At 41.5% G+C, this 22,093-nt stretch overlaps 1 protein-coding gene across 3 annotated transcripts in view; it reads right to left on the bottom strand.

Annotated features, from left to right (window-relative positions):
- Nucleotides 1-2,437: 2,437 nt before the first annotated feature.
- Nucleotides 2,438-22,093, bottom strand: part of LOC131551073 (uncharacterized) — a 99,531-nt gene continuing 79,875 nt past the window's right edge. For all 3 annotated transcript variants that reach the window (XM_058793708.1, XM_058793707.1, XM_058793709.1), the window contains 3 exons: nucleotides 4,609-4,874; nucleotides 4,388-4,533; nucleotides 2,438-3,995 (listed from right to left, as the gene is read on the bottom strand). In XM_058793708.1, coding sequence (XP_058649691.1) covers nucleotides 3,486-3,995; nucleotides 4,388-4,533; nucleotides 4,609-4,874 — 922 coding nt within the window. In that variant the 3' untranslated portion in view covers nucleotides 2,438-3,485. The remainder of the gene's footprint in view (nucleotides 3,996-4,387; nucleotides 4,534-4,608; nucleotides 4,875-22,093) is intronic.

Raw genomic sequence — 22,093 nt, 5'->3', positions numbered from 1 at the left:
TTGACAGAACCGGGCTAATACGGTCATACTTCCTGGTTCTATTGCATTTTGGAACAGTTGGAGTTTGTTTATTAAGCACGCAGAGCAACCACCCAATAAATCATTACAATAATTCTAATCTTGAGGTCACGAACACATGAATTAACGTTTTTGCATTTGACATTGAGAGCATAGGTCATAATTTAGATATATTTTTAAGATGGAAAAATGCAGTTTTACAAATGCTAGAAACATGTTTTTTAAAGGAAAGGTTGCAATCAAATAGCACATCTAGTTTCCTAACTGATGACGAAGAATTGACAGAGCAGCCATCAAGTATTAGACAGTGTTCTAAGTTATTACATGAGGATTCCGTTTTTTTTTTTTTTTACTCAGAATTTAGCAGTAGGAAATTACTGGACATTCAATTTTTTTTTTTTATATCAACTACACTGTAAAACCGAACAGTGAAATTAATTAAATGAAAGGAGTTAATTTCACTCAAATAATAATGAAAGTTCATTGGACTTGAATTGAAATAATGCACGTGCAGTCCTCTGAATGTAAACAATGGCACTAGGGTGACACAGAGGAGAAGAATTGTTGAATAAAGTCATTATTTTTGTTTTCTTTGCACACAAAAAGTATTCTTGTAGCTTCGTAAAATTACGGTTGAACCACTGATATCACATGAACTGTTTTACTGATGTCCTTACTATGTTTCTGTGTGTTGATCGTGGTAGGACCCTTGATGGCTATGGAGGGTCAGAGAGCTCTTGGATTTCATCAAAAATATCTTAATTTGTGTTCCAAAGACGAACAGAAGTCTTACAGGTTTGGAACGAAATGAGGGTGAGTAATTAATGACAGAATTTTCATTTTTGGGTGAACTATCCCATTAAAACATTGATTGATAAAAATGTTAGGGAAAGTTCTTGACCCAACAAAAAAGGAGTCTGGTCCACAATCTAACAAGCGGGGGAAGGCATTGATTGGTATTTGCTTGGGGCACAGTGTGTCAACTACCCTTTTGATAGCTAACAAATAGGTTTAAGGCAGCATGCTAACTGTTTTAATCAGCTTAACAGCACTATATGTACCTATGTGTTAATGCAGTATATGTTAGTTGAATTTGAAATCAGTACCTTACTACTTTTGCTACTGTGAATTAAAAAAATTAATAAAATAAATTTAAAAAAATTATATTATATACTTGTTTTATTTTACAGTGCTCAGTGAAAATATGGTCCTACAATAAATCAAGTAACGTGAAAAAAAAATGCTCTTAAAAGAGTCAATAAGATGGAATTTTTCTTTCAGATCTGTCATTGGAGCTATAATGTGCTAGGCTTAGACAAAATATCACGTAAAAGCATTTAAGGCGGCCACGTGCACTTCAACTTTTGCAATTAATTAAAATAATGAATTATACATATTCTAATTAATAAGTAAAATAAGGTCATCAACTATTATTTATGTATGTATGCATGCATGTATGCTGTATGGATGTATGTGTGTATGTATGTATTTATTTATTTATATATTTATTTATTTTTACCTCTCTTAAAACACCTTATATTGTTACAATAATCAAAGTCCTGAGGTAGATCAAGCTTTTACCAAAGTATCACTTTAATATAATATGTTTCGGGGTGTTTCCTGCTCTGCTTCATGCTGCTTGCTTACATCAAACAGCTTTTGACCCCTAAACAAAGAACGAATAAGAACTTCGCTGGGAGTATATCAGGACATTTTTTGTTTGTAGTTTCGTAAAACCTTACTATACTCTGGTTCAGTGTCTCTTTCTGTGTCATGGCATCTTCTGGATTGCATTCGGGTGGGAATTGGTAGTCTTGCTTTACAGCAAACCATGTTATTACAGGCCATTACATTATTTCATATGAGTTCAAAAGACTATTCAAAAACAAAACTATTGTTGTAGACATTGTCGATAATGTTGACTTATCATTTCAGCTGTTTGGACTCTCATTCTGACGGCACCCTTCGCTACAGAGGATCCATTTGTGAGCAAAAGGTGGAATTGCTTAGTGGTGGAATTATGTATATAAGCTCCACTTTTCAGTAGACTTTTAACAACTGCTGGAATATCTTATCTAGTAAACCACAGCAAATATGAGGGAAACTATTTAAAAATGAGAAGTAAAAGCAGTGCAGGTCAGCAAATTCACTCAAAAGCCAAATGACTGGCAGTGTGTTGATGAAGAAACTAACATGTTCAAACAGATGAATCTCATTAGACAACCTGTGGAATTAAAGGTTGTTCCACAGTAAAGATTTTTTTTTTCTTTTGCATTTTCTAAAGGCTTCCGTTTTCCTGGCAATTATTGTATAACGATATGTTTTTAGAATCAACTTTCAGTTCTGAGCTCTTCCTGAAGTTTAAGTGCACTCTTCATTTAAATAATAATAATAGTAATAATAATGAAAAAATAATGTCTGTTTTTCTGACATATTTATTATTGTCAAGAAGTGTATTACATGTTCTTGAAAAGTGTATTCTAAGTTGTATTTAATAATTACATCCAATGAATAGGATACAGACAGAAAATAAAAATGTAATTTTGTGCCACAATGCAACAATAGTCTGTCAGCCCAGCCAGATGTCAGTCTAACAGTAAAACAGCAATTAATCAATTGAAATGACATTGATCCTACTGTCCATATGTGATGTCATATTTGGAAAGCTGACTAGTTGAGTATTTCCTCCAAGTAAGATTGGTAAAGATACACATAATTTATACACATGAAAATACATCTATAGTGTAAAATACACAGTATAAAACATCAACAGAAAAGTAAATAGAATAGAATTTTCTACATTAATATTCAGTAAAATAAACATAATTTGTGAGAAACAGATACATGTTGTGTTTCGCAAATCACAAAAATATTTGGCAAATAATATATATGTTGGTAAGGTAAATAAAGACTAAATAACAAATCATCATGCTATTGAAAGGGATCCAGAATCTGGAATAAATACATTATTAGAGCTATTCAAAAGTCAGTGAAGAAGTAAAATTGTGTAAGAATGATCAAGAAAACAACTAAACATTGTAAGATCAAAACTCTTTACATCAATGTATTTGACCGAGCAAATACCCCACTTATGTTTAAACCACTTCGTTGTCTATTTTTGTACATACACTACCATTCAAAAGTTAAATGTTTTTGAAATAAGTATCTTATGCTCACCAAATGTGCATTAATTTTAATATTGTGAAATGTTATTTTGATTTAAATGAGCTGTTTCCTATTAGAATATATTGTAAAATGTAATTTACTCCTGTGATGCAAAGCTGAATTTTCAGCATCATTACTTCAGTCTTCAGTGTCACACGATCCTTCAGAAATCATTGTAATATGCTGATTTACTGCTCAAGAAACATTTCTTATTACCAATGTTTTAACAGTTGTGCTTCATATTTTTGTGGAAACCGTGATCAATTTTCAGGATTCTTCGAATATTTTCAAACGAACAGCGCTTATTTGGAATAGAAAACTTTTGTGTCACTATAAATGTCTTTATTGTCACGTCTGTTCAATTTAATGCATCTTTGCTGAATAGAAGTATAAATATCTTTCAAAAGAAATCTTACTGACCCAAAACGGTTGTGTTTCATTGCATAAAAAATTAAGGCAAGTATTGGTAGAAGCAACAGAAAACATAATAGCAAAAGATTTTGTGGAGGAGATGATGCAGATAGAACTGCAGATTCTGTATCTGTGGATGAGGAAGGAGGAGAAGGAGTAGGAGGAGGAGGAGGAAGACCAGGACAGCTGTAACTGTAGTCAGGATCGGCTCCAGTGGAGGTAAACTGCACAAAACCTGGAGGATCACTGCATACATAGGAGTTGATCCATTCCTGATAGTGTGATACTCTGGCAAACACTCTGGGAGTTTCAGGTCGACCACACCCAGTCCCAAAGCTAACAATACCGGACTGAACCCATACAGAGCTCTGCCTGCTCACCATCGGACCTCCAGAATCCCCCTGAAAATACACAGCAATAAAATAACTGTAGAAAGAAACGTAAACAATCATTCAAAGTTATTGTGTCAGTAAGATTTTTATTTTTGATTTTACAGTATTATTGTTCAAATAAATACAGCTTTTATGATCAAAAGCATTAAAATCTTGCCAACCCCAAACTTCTAAATAAAAGTGTATGTTGTAATATACACATTGACAGTACCAAACAAAAGTTACTTGAATATTTAGGTTTTGTTACCAAATGTTTTTTTTTTTAAAAGTGTCTGAATATCTTTCAAAGGCTGGACATGAACCTCACAACTTTTATCAAGCCTAGCTATTTATTCTTCATTTGAATCACTCATTGTTTATCTTGTAAACACAGGTTTGGGCTAAATAGAGAGTTTCTGTACCTGACATGAGTCCTTGCCTCCTTCCAGTAGACCAGCACAGATCATGCTGTCCGTTATCTCTCCAACTCCATAGAGACAGTTGCACTGTCTGTTACCAATTACAGGAACTTTCACTTCCTGTAGAACTTTAGGGGATGGAAGGGGCACTGTATGGAAACATGAGATTTTACTCTACATAGTCACTGAGTATCCTGAGAAATTCATAATGAATTAATTCTCACCTCCTTCACTAATATTTCCCCATCCAGTGATCCAGCTGTCTGTGCCACTGTTGAACACACTGTTATGAGCTGCTAGACACACAGGTCTGATGTAGTCAGTGAAGGTGACGGGCGATCTCAATTTGAGAAGAGCAATGTCATTGTCATTTGTAAAATTGTAATTGGGATGTTTGATGATTCGTCTCACATATCTGAACACTTCATTAGGGTTGGAACCTTCCTGGGTCTGTCGCCCCAAAACCACAGTGAAATCAATGGTTGGATACCTGAGGAATATATATTAAAAAAAAGGAGATATAGGGAAAGTAAGAGTCACAAAGAGTTTTAACCCTGTAAAGCTTCACATATTAAATAACAGTCAGATTATTTATTGATTTATTTTTAATTGAGCAATTTTGACCAAATGTTAAAAAAGTTTGCACATGTATTTTGTTTTGAATCATAGGATGCATCTGGCTTATATATTAATGACCCATTTAGTGAGAATATGGAGCTCACATTCAAATAGGAAAAAACACCTCAATTTTAATAAGAATCCAAAATGAGCAAAAATATGTAATTTTGTGCAGTTGGTCAGAATTTTTTGTTTATTGCGAAATTAGGATAAAATGCTGATAACTTCTAATATAAGGCAGATATAAGTGATATATTTATTATAGTAAAATATTAATATAGTATTTTAAATGCTATGGTTAAGGCTCTGTGGTTTCAAAACATATAATACAATGCACTGATGGAGAGATAAACAAAATAAACTTTCCTCAAAAGCCTGATGTATCATATTTGATACATTTTGAAGATGCAAACAAATTTTGAAGATGGCTTGAAAAAGCCTTTACTGAAAGTTTGAATAAATATATGTTGATAGCATGTTGCTAGCATGATTGAACACATTGCTAACATGAATTAACATTTTGCTAACATGATTTAAAGGGATAGTTCACCCAAAAATGATAACGACTTTGAACGTTAGCAACATGTTAATGTTAGCAATGTGTTCAATCATGCTAGCAACATGCATTATTTTAGTTTTCTTCTCTGCGCACACAAAGTGCTCGTAGTTCTCGAAGCTTCGTAAAATTACCGTTGAACCACTGATGTCACATGGATTATTTTAATGATGTCATTTCTGAGCCTTGATCGTGTTAGGATCCTTGCTGTCTGTGGGAGGGTAAGGGAGGTCTTGGAAGTCATCAAAAATATCTTAATTTGTGTTCCGAAGATGAACGAAGGTCTTACAGGTTTGGAATGATATGAGGATGAGTAATTATTGACACATACACACACGTTTTTTAATGGAGTATCTTATGCTCATAAAGGCTGTGTTTATTTGATGAAAAATACAGAAAAGAAATTGTGAAATATTATTGCAATTTCTAATATTGTTTTAGTTTTATTGTTTTTAATACCTTAATATACTTTAAAATATAATTTATTTCTGTGATGCAGTGCTGAATTTTCAGCAGCCATTACTCCAGTTCCTCTTCAGGAACTCGAGCTGCGTCCAAGAACGCTAGGGGAACGCCTCCAGCGTGACCACGCTCTGATACAAATGTAATCTGTCCAAAGGATGGGCGAGACGTCACGGGCGGGTGACGTAATGGCCAGGAGGCATAAAAGCACGTGCGGTGGAACCGGCGTCAGCTTTTGTCATTCAGCAACCGCTACTCTGTGTGTGTCTGTCGATCTGTGTGGTGAGTCTTATTTAGTGTTGTTTGTCACTTGAAATAAGCTCCACAATGTCTAAAGTGCAGAGAAACTGCACTTGGGCGAGAGCAGATCGCATTACAGGCTGTGTTTTTCACTAACAGTCCGTGTGTGGTCTGCTTGAGAGCAGAGCACGCAGAGTCAGCTCTCGAGGGAGCTGACTGCCCGCTTGTGAGCGTTTGTCGCTGCGTATGCTTACTCTCAGAGGGCTCTCTTTGAGGAGGGAGCTTTCACATGCGTTCCTTGCGTTACCGGCCCGCTTTCGCCGAGGCGGAGCAGCGGCTGCGTTCGCGGGGATCGCAGATGGATCAGGTGGAGGGAATGAAGACGGGCGATCCCCTATCTTCTTCCTTCCCATCAGATCCAGCGCCCGCTCTCTGGGTTCGGAAGCCCCACGGGTTCTTCCCCCAGAGAGAGAGGGCGCAACGCTCCACCTGTCTTTCTCCGAGGAGGTAGACGTGAAGGGCGTCGATGAGCTTTGTAAAATCGCAGTCTTTGCACGAGCATTGTTTGCACAAGCTTATTATGAACGAGGTTGTCATTATAGCAGTGTCCCTGCATAGGAACGGAGTTCGCGCTGTCAGCTCGAGAGAAAAAAAGAAGAAGAAAAAAAGGGGCTGATCGTGCTGCTCCCCGCCGTATGATCTCGCGGTTCCGGTCCGCCGCTGCTGAGGCACGGCGGCGAATGAGATCGCGGGGATCGCACATAGATCTGGCGGACGGGTTGGAGACGGGTTCGCCCTCTCCACCTGCAATCCCCAGATCTAGCGCTCGCTGGGCTGGAAGCCCGCGGTGCGGTTCTTCCCCTTGAGTGAGAGCTCACTGTTGCAGCGCCGCGTTGCCGAGGCGACGCGTGCATTATGTCATTCTCGTTCGTTTCATGAATCCTTTTCATATCAGACCGTATTTACTTGTCTGGTTGTTTTTCCTCCATTTAATTCTGAGGAATTAAATGATCTATTTCATCTAACTAGGAGAAGTTAGGTGTGTATGTGTAAAAGGAGCCTAAGAAAACTTGGGATTTTCTCGAGTGAGAGCACAATGTTTTACTTCTCTTCCTCTGAGGAGGTTGATGTGGTCAGCAGGGGCTGCTGGGCGGAGCAGCCCCAACCGTGTTCCAGCTCCTCATATAGGGAGCGTCACTTCTCTTACTCCCCAGTATGTTGGAGTCAGAGTGGCGCTCCTGGGCCGAGGCCTTCTAGCAGAAGGCGGATCTGCGGACCGTCACTCTCGCTGGATAGTCTTTGGCTAAAACATCCTGCTGCCTATGGCCCAGGACTTCTGAGGGCCGGCCCCTCTGGGGAAGAGTGGCATACACGGTGCCCGTCTCTCCTCAGTGCCCTCAGGAGATCGGTCTGCCAACCCTGCCACGTACGGTGTTCCAGGGCGCAGCGATCTCCAGCGAGCACACATCTCAGTTTCTTCCGCCCGGAAACGTAGCGGAGCTGAGATGCTCGCCACCCCTTCGGGGGTCTCTAGAGCAGCTAGTTTGGCTTTCTCCTGCCGGTGTGCCGTTCCAGGATACCGAACTAGCCGCTCTGATTATACCAGAGGCCAGTCTCCAGAGACTGGTTCCCTTAGTAGGCACCTGGCGGTGTGGGAGCCCCTGCCAAGCGTGTCTCATTGGGTCCTGCGTTGCAGGCTCTGGTTCTACCAGTCTAGTCTTCCTAGAAGATGACGCGAGTCTGAGGACAGTCGCTTCAATAGGAGACTTGGCTGAGGTAGTCCTGGTGCCCATGGCCCAGAACTTATGAGGGCAGGCCCCTCTGGGAAGCGGCGTACACCGCGGTACACGGTGCCCGTCTCTCCTCAGTGCCCTCAGGAGATCGGTCTGCCAACCCTGCCACGTACGGTGTTCCAGGGCACAGCGATCTCCAGCGAGCTCACATCTCAGTTTCTTCCGCCCGGAAACGTAGCGGAGCTGAGATGCTCGCCACCCCCTTCAGGGGTCTCTAGAGCAGCTAGTTTGGCCATCTCTTGCCGGCGAGCCGTTCCAGGACACCGAGCTAGCCGCCCTGGTTATACCAGAGGCCAGTCTTGAGAGACTGGTTCCCTTAGTAGACTATTTGGCAGCATGAAAACTACTGCCAAATGTGTCTCCATGGGACCTGCATACTGTAGAGAGAGGCTACAGAATCCAGTTTGGTTCTCCTCCGCCTCTTTTCAGCGGGGTGAATCCCACTCTGGTGGGCCCCGAGCAGGTTCTGGTAATGGAACGAAGTAGAGTACTCTCTTGAGGAAGGAGGCCATCGAGGTGGTCCCTCCTCTCGAAAGAGATTCCGGGTTCTACAGCCGGTACTTCATAGTTCCCAAGAAGGATGGAGGGTTGGCGTCCCATTTTAGATCTGCATCAGTTGAACCACTCAGTCAGCAGACTGAAGTTCAAGATGCTCAAGCAGGTCGTGTCTCAGATCAGGTCCGAGGACAGGTTTGTCACGATCGATCTAAAAGACGCATACTTCCATATCTCCATCCTTCCCACTCACAGGGAGTTCCTGAGGTTTGCTTTTGAGGGCAAAGCTCACCAATATCGGGTTCTTCCTTCGGCCTAGCACTCACCCGCACTTTTACAAAGTGTGTGGATGCAGCGTTAGCTCCGTTGCGGCTACAAGGCATCCGCATATCCACTTTGGTTGATTCTCGCTCTATCAGAGCAGATGGCGGCTCAACATCAAGATGTTGTTCTTGCTCACATTAAAGTGTTGGGGTTAAGACTGAACGCCAAGAAGAGTGTGCTTTCTCCATTACAGAGAACCACTTATCTTGGTGTGGTGTGGGATTCGACCACGATGCAGGCACGTGTGTCCCCTGCTCGGATCAAGTCGATCCTCACGGCAGTCAGGAGAGTGAAAGAAGGCCAGTCACTCAATAGTGGTGGCTCAAGACCAAGGGGTTCTCCCCAAGGGGAAACCCGCTTCACATGATCAAGGTCACGTGGTGGTGCCTACGTGCCTTAGACATGTGGAGACATCCTTGGTTCTTGTCTCAGGGCCTGGTGCTGGGAGCTCCGTGTCGCTGCGTACGCTAGCGACGGACGTGTCCCTCACCCTGCCCGCAGTCTGTGGAGTACTCGCCGTCTCATGTGGCACTTCAACTGCCCGGAGATGCTGGCGGTGTTTCACAGAAACACTTTCTCCCAGACCTAAGAGATCGCCGGTGTTGGTGCGATAGCACCGAAAACACTGCGGTGGTCTCTTACATCAACCACCGAGGTGGTCTGCGTTCACGCCCCCTGCACAGGCTGGCGTACCAGATCCTTGGGTGGTCCCAGGACAAACTCCTCTCGCTGAGAGCAGTTCACATGCCTGGGCATCTCAGTGTGGGAGCAGACATCCTGTCGAGGCAGGGGCTGAGGCCCGGGGAATGGATGCTTCACCCTGAGTGTTTGGCCAGGCTCAAGTGGACCTCTCCGCTGCTCAGGTAAGTACACAGCGCATGTCCCCTCTGGTACTCTCTAATTCATCCAGCTCCACTGGGGCTGGATGCCATGGTACAGAGCGTGGCCGAGGCTTCGTCTGTGCGTTTTCCCGATCGCTCTGCTCCCGGGAGTTCCGGCAAGAGTGCGCTGACACGAGGTCTGTCTACTTCTGGTAGCACCGTTCTGGCCGGGCCGAGTATGGTTCTCGGACCTGATTTCTCTCCTCGACGGCTCTCCATGGGAGATTCCCGTCAGGAGGATCTCCTCTCTGGCGGGGTCTGTCACCCCGCCCGGAGCTTTGGAAGTTGTAGGTGTGGCCCTGAGGCACAGCCCATAACTCCGGTCTCCCAACCGAGGTTGTTGAGACCTTCCTCCAATCCAGAGCTCCCTCAGCGAGAAACCATACGCCTTGAAGTGGAACTTTTCACTTCTTGGTGCGGAGACCGCCAGCTCGACCCAGTCAACTGCCCGATTGATACAGTTCTGGAGTTCGTGCGGGCCTGTTCCTCCGCAGGGTTAACCCACTCCACCCTGAGGGTTTACGTGGCGGCTATACCGGCCTACCGCGCCCTTCTCGGTGGCCTTTCAGTGGGTAGGCACCCCCTAGTTACATGTTTTCTCCACAACACAAGGGACTTGTACACCCTGAAGTGAAGTGTCACTTCATGGTGCAGAGGTTGCCAGCTCGACCCAGCCAACTGCCCATTTGGTACAGTTCAGGAGTTTGTGCGGGCCTGTTCCTCTGCAGGGTTAACCCACTCCACCCTGAGGGTTTACGTGGCGGCTATACCGGCCTAGCGCCCTTCTCGGTGACCTTCAGTGGGTAGACACCCCCTAGTACATGTTTCCTCCAGAGGCTGAGGCCTCCGGCCAGAGAGTGTTTGCTATGTGGTGGATCAGGATGCTATTCCATAGCCTCGAGTCCTCTGCTCTCCCCTCTTGGGGATCAAGACTCACTCTTCAGAAGTTGGCCTTGGGACGCAGCCACCTGTGGCCTTTTTCCCTCGCCCTAGCTGTGCTCCATCCACACTAGGCAGGGATTTGTCAGTCTGGCAGCGTGGGGATCTCGTTCCCCTAGCGTTCTTGGACGCAGCTCGAGTTCCTGAAGAGGAACGTCTTAGGTTACGTATGTAACCCCAGTTCCTCGAGGAACGAGACGCTGCGTCTCAAGCCATACTTCCGGCATCCCTGCGGCGGTTGTTTCATTCCTGAAGCTGACGCCGGTTCCACCGCACGTGCTTTTATGCCTCCTGGCCATTACGTCACCCGCCCGTGACGTCTCGCCCATCCTTTGGACAGATTACATTTGTATCAGAGCGCGGTCACGCTGGAGGCATTCCCCTAGCGTTCTTGGACGCAGCGTCTCGTTCCCTCGAGGAACTGGGGTTACATACGTAACCTAAGACGTTTTTAGTGTCACATGATCCTTCAGAAATCATTCTAATATGCTGATTCATTATCCGTGTTGAAACTGTTGTGCTGCTTAATATATTTTTGGAACCCGTGATATTTTTTCAAGATGTTTTGATAAAATATTTAAAAGAAATTTATTCATTCAAAAATACAAATTTTGTGTTACAATATATACTACTATAGGGTCAGTAAATATATTTTTTTCCTTTTGTTTTTGTTTTTTAAAGAAACTTTTAGAATACTTTTATTCAGCAAGGATGTGTTAAATGGATAAACAGTGATAGTAAAGACTTGTTAGAAAAGATTTCTATTTTTGAATACATGCTGTTCTTTTAACCTTTTTATTTATCAAAGAATCTTGATAAAATTATCACAGGTTCCAAAAATATATAAAGCAGCACAACAGTTTCAACACTGATAAAGAATCAGCATATTAGAATGATTTCTGAAGGATCATGTGAAACTGAAGACTGGAGTAATGATGCTGAATATTTAGCTTTGCTTCACAGGAATAAATTGTATTTAAAATTATTTTAAAATAGAAAGCTATTATGTTAAATTGCAATAATTTTTCACAAAATTAGTTTTTTTCTATATTTTGGATCAAATAAATGCAGTCTTGATGAGCATAATGATCTTATTTAAAAAACATTAAAATTCTTTCTGATCCCAAACTATATATATATATATATATATATATATATATATATATATATATGTATGTATGTGTGTGTGTGTGTGTGTGTGTGTGTGTGTGTAAGTATACATTAGATCTACTACAGTATATATGAAAATGCACATTTTTTAATTAAAGAGAACTTCTAGAATTAATAAGCTGCTTTTGGTGGTTAGTCATTTTGTGTTTTAAGAATGCGAATGTTTAAGAACGTTAGTGACCAGCTGGCATGGCAGAGGATTCCGCTTGGTCTTAAAGCCTCCCTCGAATGGTTATGTTCACAAATCAAACACTTAATTGTCCAAAAAGAATGATTCATTCTCAATTTAGAGCTTGTTATTCGTATGGTCTAGGTGGTCATACGGCATATGCCTTAAATACGGGACAAACTGCGTTCCGTATGGCTTTCATACGGAACACTTCTTTGATGCCTTAAATACGGGACGATTCCGTATTATATGGAACAGTTGGCAACCCTATTAGCATGTTGCTAGCATTTTTTTTAACATGATTAGCATGTTGCTGTCAAAATTAAGAATATTTAACACAATTAACACTTGGGCAGAGCTAGGGTTGGCCACCACTCACAACTACTGATTCTGTCTCTTTTTTTTTTCTTGACATGAAGCGTATTTCTTTAGTTGCAGAACATCTTTATGACCACATCAAACCGGAGACGTGTCAGATGCGTGCTCCAACTTCACTTCAGCACCAGGCGCAAGTCAAACAAGCGCGGAAACGGTACTGTGCTCATTGCGCGTGCTCTTAAATTGCATGCACAAAGGCACCGACGCGCTGTTCACTGTATCTTTTCATATCAAAGTGCAAATTAAACTATGTGCATGCAATGATGTGGTCAGTTAAGTCATGAAGTTACCAAAAAGGCGATTAAAGCTGCCATAAAACTGTGCATGCATGTAATATGTTATATATGAGTCAGATTTAAAAACAGGTCTCTGAAATGGTTTTCCAAACTGTCCTGGAGAAGCCCAGCACGGTCTCCCTCATCTAACACACCCGATTCAACTCGTCAGTTCATTAGTAGAGACTTTAAGTCCTGAAGTGGGTCAGAAAAGGTAAAGAGACTTGAGAGAAAATACGATGTGTGTCAGCTCTGCGTCACGCACAGAAGTGGCAGCTCTTAAAGAAATAGCAGCCAAAACAACCTAATAACCCCGCTGCTGTGATGTCTGTTAATCAAAGAAAAAGGAGTAAATCAATAACTTTTATAGCTTTAAGGATTTGTCTATATTTAATTTAGAATTTAGCCAAATTCCTTGACACGTCTGTGTGCGGTGGCTCTTTGACCCCAGCCTCAGTCCATTCCTTGTGAAGTTCACCCAAATTCTTGAATCGATTTTGCTTGACAATCCTCATAAGGCTGCAGTTCTCTCGGTTGGTTGTGCATCTTTTTCTTCCACACTTTTTCCTTCCACTCAACTTTCTGTTAACATGCTTGGATACATCACTCTGTGAACAGCCAGATTCTTTGGCAATGAATGTTTGTGGCTTACCCTCCTTGTGAAGGGTGTCAATGATTGTCTTCTGGACAACTGTCAGATCAGCAGTCTTCCCCATGATTGTGTAGCCTAGTGAACCAAACTGAGAGACCATTTTGAAGGCTCAGGAAACCTTTGCAGGTGTTTTGAGTTGATTAGCTGATTGTCATGTCACCATATTCTAATTTGTTGAGATAGTGAATTGGTGCGGTTTTGTTAAATGTGAGCCAAAATCATCACAATAGGCTTGTTTGAGATGAGCAAAATCTGTGCAGAACCGATCACCGGTGATCACCTCGAGATGCATGGCGGTTAGAAAAGTGTCCGAGTTACGTCCGACTTGCTCTGATGTCATGCTGACGTGTGCCAAAAAAACTCTTGTGACGGTGAAGCGGCTGTGTCGGATTGAGCAGTCACGCGCAGTTGCTCTCCACCGACTGCGCTGATCAAAAGCATGATGGGAAACGACTGACTGACGATACAGCTTAATGCTCATTGGTTCAGACAACCACGATGCTGCGTTCTCTTCTAAAATGTTTTATTTTTTTTAATCTGATTTCATGCTATTATGTATTTAAATTGTGCATGAATATTCCCAAACACTATGACAGTGCGATTTCTGTGTGAGATATGTGATTGTCATATTTTCTATAAAAATCTAAAATACTAAATTAAAATAAAAATGTATGATAAATATGCCTTTTGTATGGAATTAAATAGCAAGCATTGAGTGTCTTGATCATCATATTTATATTCATATAAAAGGAACAGAACTGAAATTATATCATGTTTATCAGCAGCACAGCATACGAGTGAGAATAACGCGATATCTGCTTTTAATCTCATAGGTATCCGTTCCACTTAGAGAGGGCAGATCTGTCCGTCTTGACTGCGCTTATTTCACTCCTCCCTTCACTGCAGCCGCCTACTCTTGCCTACATTTCAGGCGAGGCAAGGCGCATCTTAAACAAACCTAATTAAAAGAAACAAAGACTTAAACTACTTCAGTCTGTGTGCATTGAATTTATTTAATACACGAGTTTCACAATTTGAGTTGGATTACTGAAATAAATGAACTTTTCCACGACATTCTAATTTATTGAGATGCACCTGTATTGGTATCAGTGATACTGGCCTTCAGTCATAAAAAAGATTCCATTAAACAAATATTAAAAATATACTTTTATATATTTTTTTGTCTTTATATTGTTTGTACAATAACTTGAAGATTGAATGTAAAATTATTGCAATATAAAAGTATATTTAAAAACTTTAAATTTTAGGTGGGATTAATCAATTAATTTCAGAAAAAAAGTGTGATTAATTTGTTGTTTTAATCGATTGACAGCACTAGTTATTAGCATGATTAGCATGTTGTTAGAAAATTTAGTATGTTGTTAGAAATTTAGTTAAATTTGCACAGCGCAAATTTATAAATTAATGTTCCGAAGTGAATTAAACTTCAATGGATTTTCCCTTCTCAGGGAGTAGGAAGCAATGAACACTGTGTAGGGATCATATCAATCGGAACACAGTTCATGCACGAAGCTCTCTTCTAACGAGCTGGTTATATGAATCAGTTGTGTTAACTAAGAGAGACATGCAAAATGCGCAAGGACAGGGATTGGGAACCGCTGTTCTAAAGTGTTACCGAAAATGATTATACATAAAATACAGTGTAATCATTTCGGACATAGCACAGTGCTCACTCAGTAAACGCACAGCTAAACAGATGAGTTTTGAGTCTAGATTTAAATGTGGCTAATGTTTTAGCATATCTGGGCCCGTATTCACAAAACATTTTATCTTACCACTAAGAGTTCTCCTAAATAGCAGTAAAGGTTTTTAGCTAAGAGTTTTCTGTTAAAACCCATTCACAAAGCTGCTGAGACAAACTTTTACTAAGGAATAGAAAGAAGTCTTAAGCTAAGAGTAAAGACCTGCTCACACGGTGCGATTTTGGCCACGATTTGGCCATCTGAGACAAATTTTTAAAATCCTAAAAGATTCCTATGATCCTAGGCTAAAATCTGTAGTCATTGATCGTTAGTTTGACATGTTCACCAACAGCCGATTAATGGCCGTTGCAATCAAATTTTACCTCCGACGAAATTCTGGCAATGTCAGAAGATTTGGCACACTGTGACTTCTCCTACGATGACCATAAAACTGTCTTCATTTTTAAAGACAAGCCATGATCAGAATTAATGCTAGAGATTTCTTCTAACTGCCATAAACTACGGCGCTCCCGTCCTATCACGGAATTCATATTATACGTTGCTATAATAAACACCGGCTGCGCTGCTGTTTTCATGTGGGTGTGTAGTGCTGCTTATTGCCGCCGTTCATATGCTTTTGATGACAGCCAAGATTTCAGCCTCACGTGCAATGCAGCTCGCAGCCACTTAACGTGTGTGGGTTGACCATAGATATGTATACGGGGTTGATAATGTAGAACCTGGTCGAAAAGAATGCACACATATAATCTTAACTCAGAACATCCCAAGGAGTTTCCCCCTCCACACTGAGTCGTAAAATTAACAAATGACCAACACAATGCCACAATTCTCTAGCGTCCAGCCATACTCTCCTTATCACCTCGAGAGACTCGTAAACCACGATAAATTTGAGGATGGAATGACCGCGCTACATCTGCACAGATTTAAGAACAAAGAACTGCGTATTTGGAGAGGTTCCAGAGTCAGAGCGCTTGCGATACTGCGACCCCCGCTTACCATAAACTACGCTTCTGATAAACAAAAACGATTGACTTATAGCTTCGTCTGAGCTAAGAAGATCAACAGAGCTACACAACGTGACACTCCTAATGACCTCAAGACCTCAGCTTTGGTCTCCCCCTTCCAAAGGAATGCGCCTCTTTTTCTCTTACAACAAAAGAAACTCAACTTATATAGAGGATCTCTAAAGACAATCATTCACTTCCATTGCTATTAGAGAAAGTGTATCCACAAATTACATGTTTGATGTCTTATATATATATATGCTTGGTGTTCTACGTGTTTTAGTTTGATCTTTGCCTTATAACGATCTTTTGAATAGATAGCCATGTGTAGTATTGGGTTAAAGCTTATTTCTGATGCAGGAAGTTGCAATGAATTATATGTCGATTTTCAGTCTCGTATGAATGATGAATACTTTTATAAGAAGTTATTAAGAAATATTCCTCACATGATGGATGAAACATTAAGATAATGTATGCACGAAAAGAAGCCGTGCTGGGCGGGGCTCCGCCCTACAGAGACAATGTGATTGGACCAAACAGTGAATGGGATGTGGATGGGACTCGATTGGACTCAGTCCAATAAAAACAGACACCCGGCTTTGCAAAACTGCTGGAAAACTGCTGGAAAAACTTGGCTGCTTGGAAACTTTGGTCTCGCCTCACCCGCCTACAGCCTTAACATCAGGTTAACCATCCAAGACTTCAACACTCTGTCAACTTCTGACCAACGAAACTTGCAAAGCCTGCAGCGTAAGAACTTCAAAGCCTTGCCATCCGCGCGCTGCCAGGAAGCCATCCAATCCAAAAGGGATTCCCAAGTGACGTCATGCGACAACAACACAGCAGCCGCAAAATCAACTCCGGGATTCCCTCAAGTAACCACCCAGAGAGCAAGCCAGCCTTCAAGTCAACTTAAAGCAAGTAACCACACAACAATCTCTATTTGCTGAGCTGATTTGAATTAATCTTTAAGAGCAAAGTCAAAGCCTCTGTTTGTGACATCCTCAGGTTGTCTTTATTTTGGGAAAGAGTATAACCTTAAACTTTCTTCAAACTGCTTTCATCTTGCCAGAACGTGTGTATGTGTTTTGTTAGTATTGTATCATAGAATAGCAAATAAACTTTTGTTTAATTTATAATGAATGGTCTGGTGCCGTGATTTTCAAATTTGAAATTATTTGCCAAAGATTTTGTTACCTGTGCTCTTTAATTTACCCAACCAATTCTGTATTATTATCGTTGCCACGAAATAAACCGAATTGCTAAGATATACTGGTTAATACTCGCTGGTCGAGTCGTTAATAAGGTATAAATTATACATTTTGATTAATATCAAGTAGTCAGATCAATATCGAATCTCTACGATTTGATTTCCTAAAGCTAAAATTCAGAATAAAAGCTAATTCTTTTACAATAATGTAGAACTCCGGACAAGTTTTCTTGTACGCACCCATTTTTAACGCGTCTTCACTGTCGTACAGTCTGACATTAATAACATCATGATCATCATTTTCGTACAGTCTGACAAGTACAATCCTAAAGGACTTTTAAAAATCGCACAGTGTGAGCCCGGCTTAAGGTTGACCTCGTTGCTATGGAGGATGTCAGCATGCTTACTAACTATGCACACAGTGATTGGCTGATAGTCTCTGACAGAGATTTATACATGGAAATACTGTAGAGAACAATATTATGTTGCCCTATTCAAATAAAGGTTTAAAAATAAATAAAATGTTAATAGCAACATTCAAATAAAGATTTTAAAATGCAGGATAAGTGTCACTAATTAAACAAGTATATGTTTAGCTATAGTTTGTGGCTTGGTCTTAGTGACTTAGAAGTCCTCTTCACTACTCCTAACGTTTCACAGATTTAGGGGCTAGTTTTAGTGCTAAAACGCTTTGTGACATACTCTTAGAATAAAAATATAGGAGTCCTAAATTTAGAATTGACACGCCCATAATTTTTATATTTTTTCCTAAATTGGCGAGTTATGAGCTACTTTTAGCCTTAAGATGTTTTGTGAATATGGTCCCTGATCTCTTCTGGAAGCTGGGTCCAACTGCAGGCGGCATAATAGCTAAAAGAGACTCCCCTTGTTTCATGTGAACCCTTGGTATTTCTAACTGATTGCATCCTAATGATCTGAGTGGTCTGTTACAGTATGTTTATATTCAGTGAGCATATCTGCAATGTATTTAGGTCCTAGGCAATTGAGTGATATATAAATGAGTAAAAGTACTTTAAAATCAAGCCTAAATGTAACTGGAAGCCAGTGTAAGGACCTGAGGACTGCTGTGATATGCTCAGATTTTCTGGTTCTTTTCAGAATCCTGGCAGCAGCGTTCTAGATGTAATATACTATGACACATAGCCATTGTTTACCCACCTGTTTACGTCCACTTAAGTCATAACCGACTATTCACGCGAGATACTCCACATGATGAACATATTGACATCTGTCGGTGTGTGTAGGCCTATTTGATTATTCAGGTGCAAGAAGAACTGATTTAGCGCGCGCCAGAGAGCGCTTCTGTTGCACTTCTGTTGCGTTTCTTTCAGCGCGATTCCGCTGATCCTGCCTTCACTAACTGCAATATTCATTAATCGATAACGAATTGTGATTGGATTGTAATTTTGTTCTACGATGATTTTGGCTATCTTTGATTAGGCTGTATGCTGAAATTATATTCAACCTGCCAAAGTGGCTAGTGGGAGATAGACAAGGAACAGCGTGATTTGAGAAATCCGATCAGGAAGGCTCATGTCACTTAGGCGTCAGGCGGGTGAGCCATGCTGACCGATAAAGGAGGAGCAGCATGTTTTGGGCCGTCCGACCAGGAGCCCGTAATGTCTCCAACGGGAGCAGCTCACAGCGCTGGGAAGACGGGCCCTACTGGCCGATGGACGAGGTGCAGCGTGACTAGGGGCGCTCGATCGGGAAGGCTCACACCGCTTTTTTGATGGGAGCAGGTCACAGCGGCGGACTGGTGAGCCCTACCAACCAATAAAGGAGGAGCAGCATGTTTTGGCTGACGGACCGGGGGGCCGTAATGCCTCCAGCGAGAGCAGCTCACAGCGCTGGGGAGATGGGCCCCACTGGTCACTGGATGAGGAGCAGCAGGATTTGGGAAGCCCGATCAGGAGGGCTCACACCGCTTCTTGACGGGAACAGCTCACAGTGTCAGATGGGTGAGCCCTACTGGACGATAACGGGGCTCGAGTCGCCTGACCAGGAAGGTCCACGTAGCTTTGACGGGAGCAGCTCACGGCGTCAGATGAGTGGACCCTACCGGCCGATGGATGGGTTTGATTAAATTTGAAGTGCATGGCTGGGAGTGCTTCGCATCTGACAGGAGTTCGATACTCATGGCATCAGATGGTTCAGCATCGTCGGTAGTTGGATGGAAGGTCAAGTTTGCTCCGACGGGAGTTCAATACTCACGGCATCGGATGGTTAAGCCTCGCCGGTAGTTGGATGGAAGAAGGCGAAGTTTGCTTGACCGGGAGGCTCTCGCAGCATCCGATGGGAGCTGAATACTCACAGCATCGGACGGGTAAGCCTCACCGATAGATGGACTGAAAGGCCGAGATTTGCTTGACCGGAAGGCTGTTGTAGCGTTCGACGGGAGTTCAATATTCACGGCACAGACGGGTAAGCATCACCGGTAGTTGAAAGAAAAAAATTCACTCAAACAGGAAGGATCTCGCAGTATCTGATCTCGCAGTATCTCGGAGTTCAATACTTGTGGCTTTGGACGGATGAGCTTAGCTGGTAGTCGAACAGAAAAGGCAAGGTTTGCTCGACCGGAAGGTTCTCGCAGCATCTGACGGTTTCTGGGGGAAATTTTAACCAAATATGACCACATTATACTGCTGGTTGAATTCAATATTCATGTCTGTTGTCCTGCTAATGCTTTAGCCAAGGACTTTTTAAATCTTATGTCCTCATTGAATTTTGTACAATGGGTAAAAGGCCCCACTCATTGTCTTGGTCACACACTAGATTTGATATTGACCTATGGCTTATCTGTTGCTAACGTTGAGTTCTGTGATGTTTCTTTTTCTGATCTTTTTCTGATCATATACCATGTTGTTTACTACTCTTCTTCCTTCATTACACCTACTCGGGTATGTTGGTCATGTACGTTGACTGCTCAATCTAGTACTGACTTCTCAAATATGTATCTGGAGGCTCATCAACCTTTTATTTTGGATCCTATCATTTCACATTCGAGTGTTGATGAACAGGTGAAGATTTGTAATAGTAGGTGCTCCAACATTTTAGACCTTATTGCACCACACAAGTGAATTAATTTAAAATGCAAGACCCAGCCATGGATAAATAGTGACATTTGGGAGATCAGACAGCAATGTTGCCAGTGCGAATGTAAATGGAAGAAAGACAGACTTCAAGTGTCCTACGAAAATTAAAATCCACCTTTTCCCCCTTTGATGTTATACGCACTGTACTTGACTGGTTTCGTTCCTTTTTATCTAATAGAAGATTTTCAGTCAGTATTGGGCAATATTCCTCTTCCTCTTCATGTGGTGTTCCTCAAGGATCAACTTTGGCGCCGTTATTGTTCTCACTGTACATGTTACCCATTGGTTCAATCCAGTGGCGGCTGCTGGTCTTTCAAAGAGGGGAAGCTCATTTTCGGCCTACATCATAAAAATTGTCCATTTATTTATATGTAAATCCTGCCCTACGTTCCTTTTCAAGAAAATGCTCTGTGACCCTTTCGTACCAACTAGGCGTCTTTTCCAGTGATGCTAGCCTAGCCTACTGTATGAATGAATGAATGAACAAACAATCTAAAAAAAAGATATTAAACTCGACGGAGGAAATGTGGGAATTAGGTTAAACTGAAACAAGGAATGTGGAGTAGCCTATTATAGGGTTGTCATGATACTATAAAAATGTCTTACAATACTATACCAGCTTAATTTATAATTAAATTCTACAAAATGAATCAAAATTCAATAAATAAATAGATGTAAGTGAAAACAGACAATATTATTCTCTGAATACTTAATTAATGTGAATGAATGACTGGCTATTGTTATCCATGAAATGATCTAAACACAACTCATCTTAGCACTGCACAGAAGCTGCATGAAGTGACATTTAGATGTGGCATTTATTCATTTAGACTGTATTTATAATTGCATAAATAATGTTATGAGATTAATGTTTTAAATACTAAATTCTGAATATAGAAATATGTTGGAAAATAATGTAATATACCTACTTTTAGACGGGAAACTTAAAAACGGCCAGCATGTGGCAGAAGTTCGTGATTGAATCATTCAGTCATTCAAACGATTCTTTCAAAACAGCTGAATCCTTCAGGAGCAAATCAAATGACTGATTTAATGAATGGCTCAGTGAATCAGTGATTCGCCCAAATCAAAGTGTCGGGAGCATTTTTTTGCCTAAGTGTCGGGAGTTAGCAGCATGTATATTAAAGCATAATATTATTTAAAAAAATAATATATATATATATATATAATGATTGATAAGAGCCAAGTGCAAAGGCGCGATGGGACTGAGCTCGAATAGCTTCAACGACTTTTTATAGGACAAAATCGCTGTCAATCAAAAGGAGACGCAGACCCTCCAATCATCACGCAGAAGCCCGGAGTCCAGGCCAGCCCACTCCTCCATTCACCCCCAGAGACGCTGAGCGTCCGTGGGCAGGACATAATCGCAGCATTTATCCAATGACCGTCTAGTTTTGAAGCCCTGAAAAAAACTGTTCAAAGCAGCCCCATTGAAGTCAATGGACGCTCGGCTTCAACGGAGAAATGCACTGACGCTACGGGAGTGTCTGAGAAGGAAATCGAGTCCGACCTGCTATATGTAGCTGATTCAGCTGCTCGTTTTCTCACAGGCAGTCGCAGAAGGAATCACATCACACCTATCTTGCGTTCATTGCACTGGTTACCGATTATTTATCGCATTCAATTCAAAATCCTGCTATGTGTGTATAAAGCCCTAAACAAACCTGCTCCTCCATATCTCT

This window comes from Onychostoma macrolepis, chromosome 12 (assembly GCF_012432095.1).
Source record: "Onychostoma macrolepis isolate SWU-2019 chromosome 12, ASM1243209v1, whole genome shotgun sequence".
Classification (NCBI taxonomy): Eukaryota; Metazoa; Chordata; class Actinopteri; order Cypriniformes; family Cyprinidae; genus Onychostoma; species Onychostoma macrolepis.
Note: the sequence above shows the minus strand (reverse complement) of the source record. Positions and strands in the feature narration are given on the sequence as shown.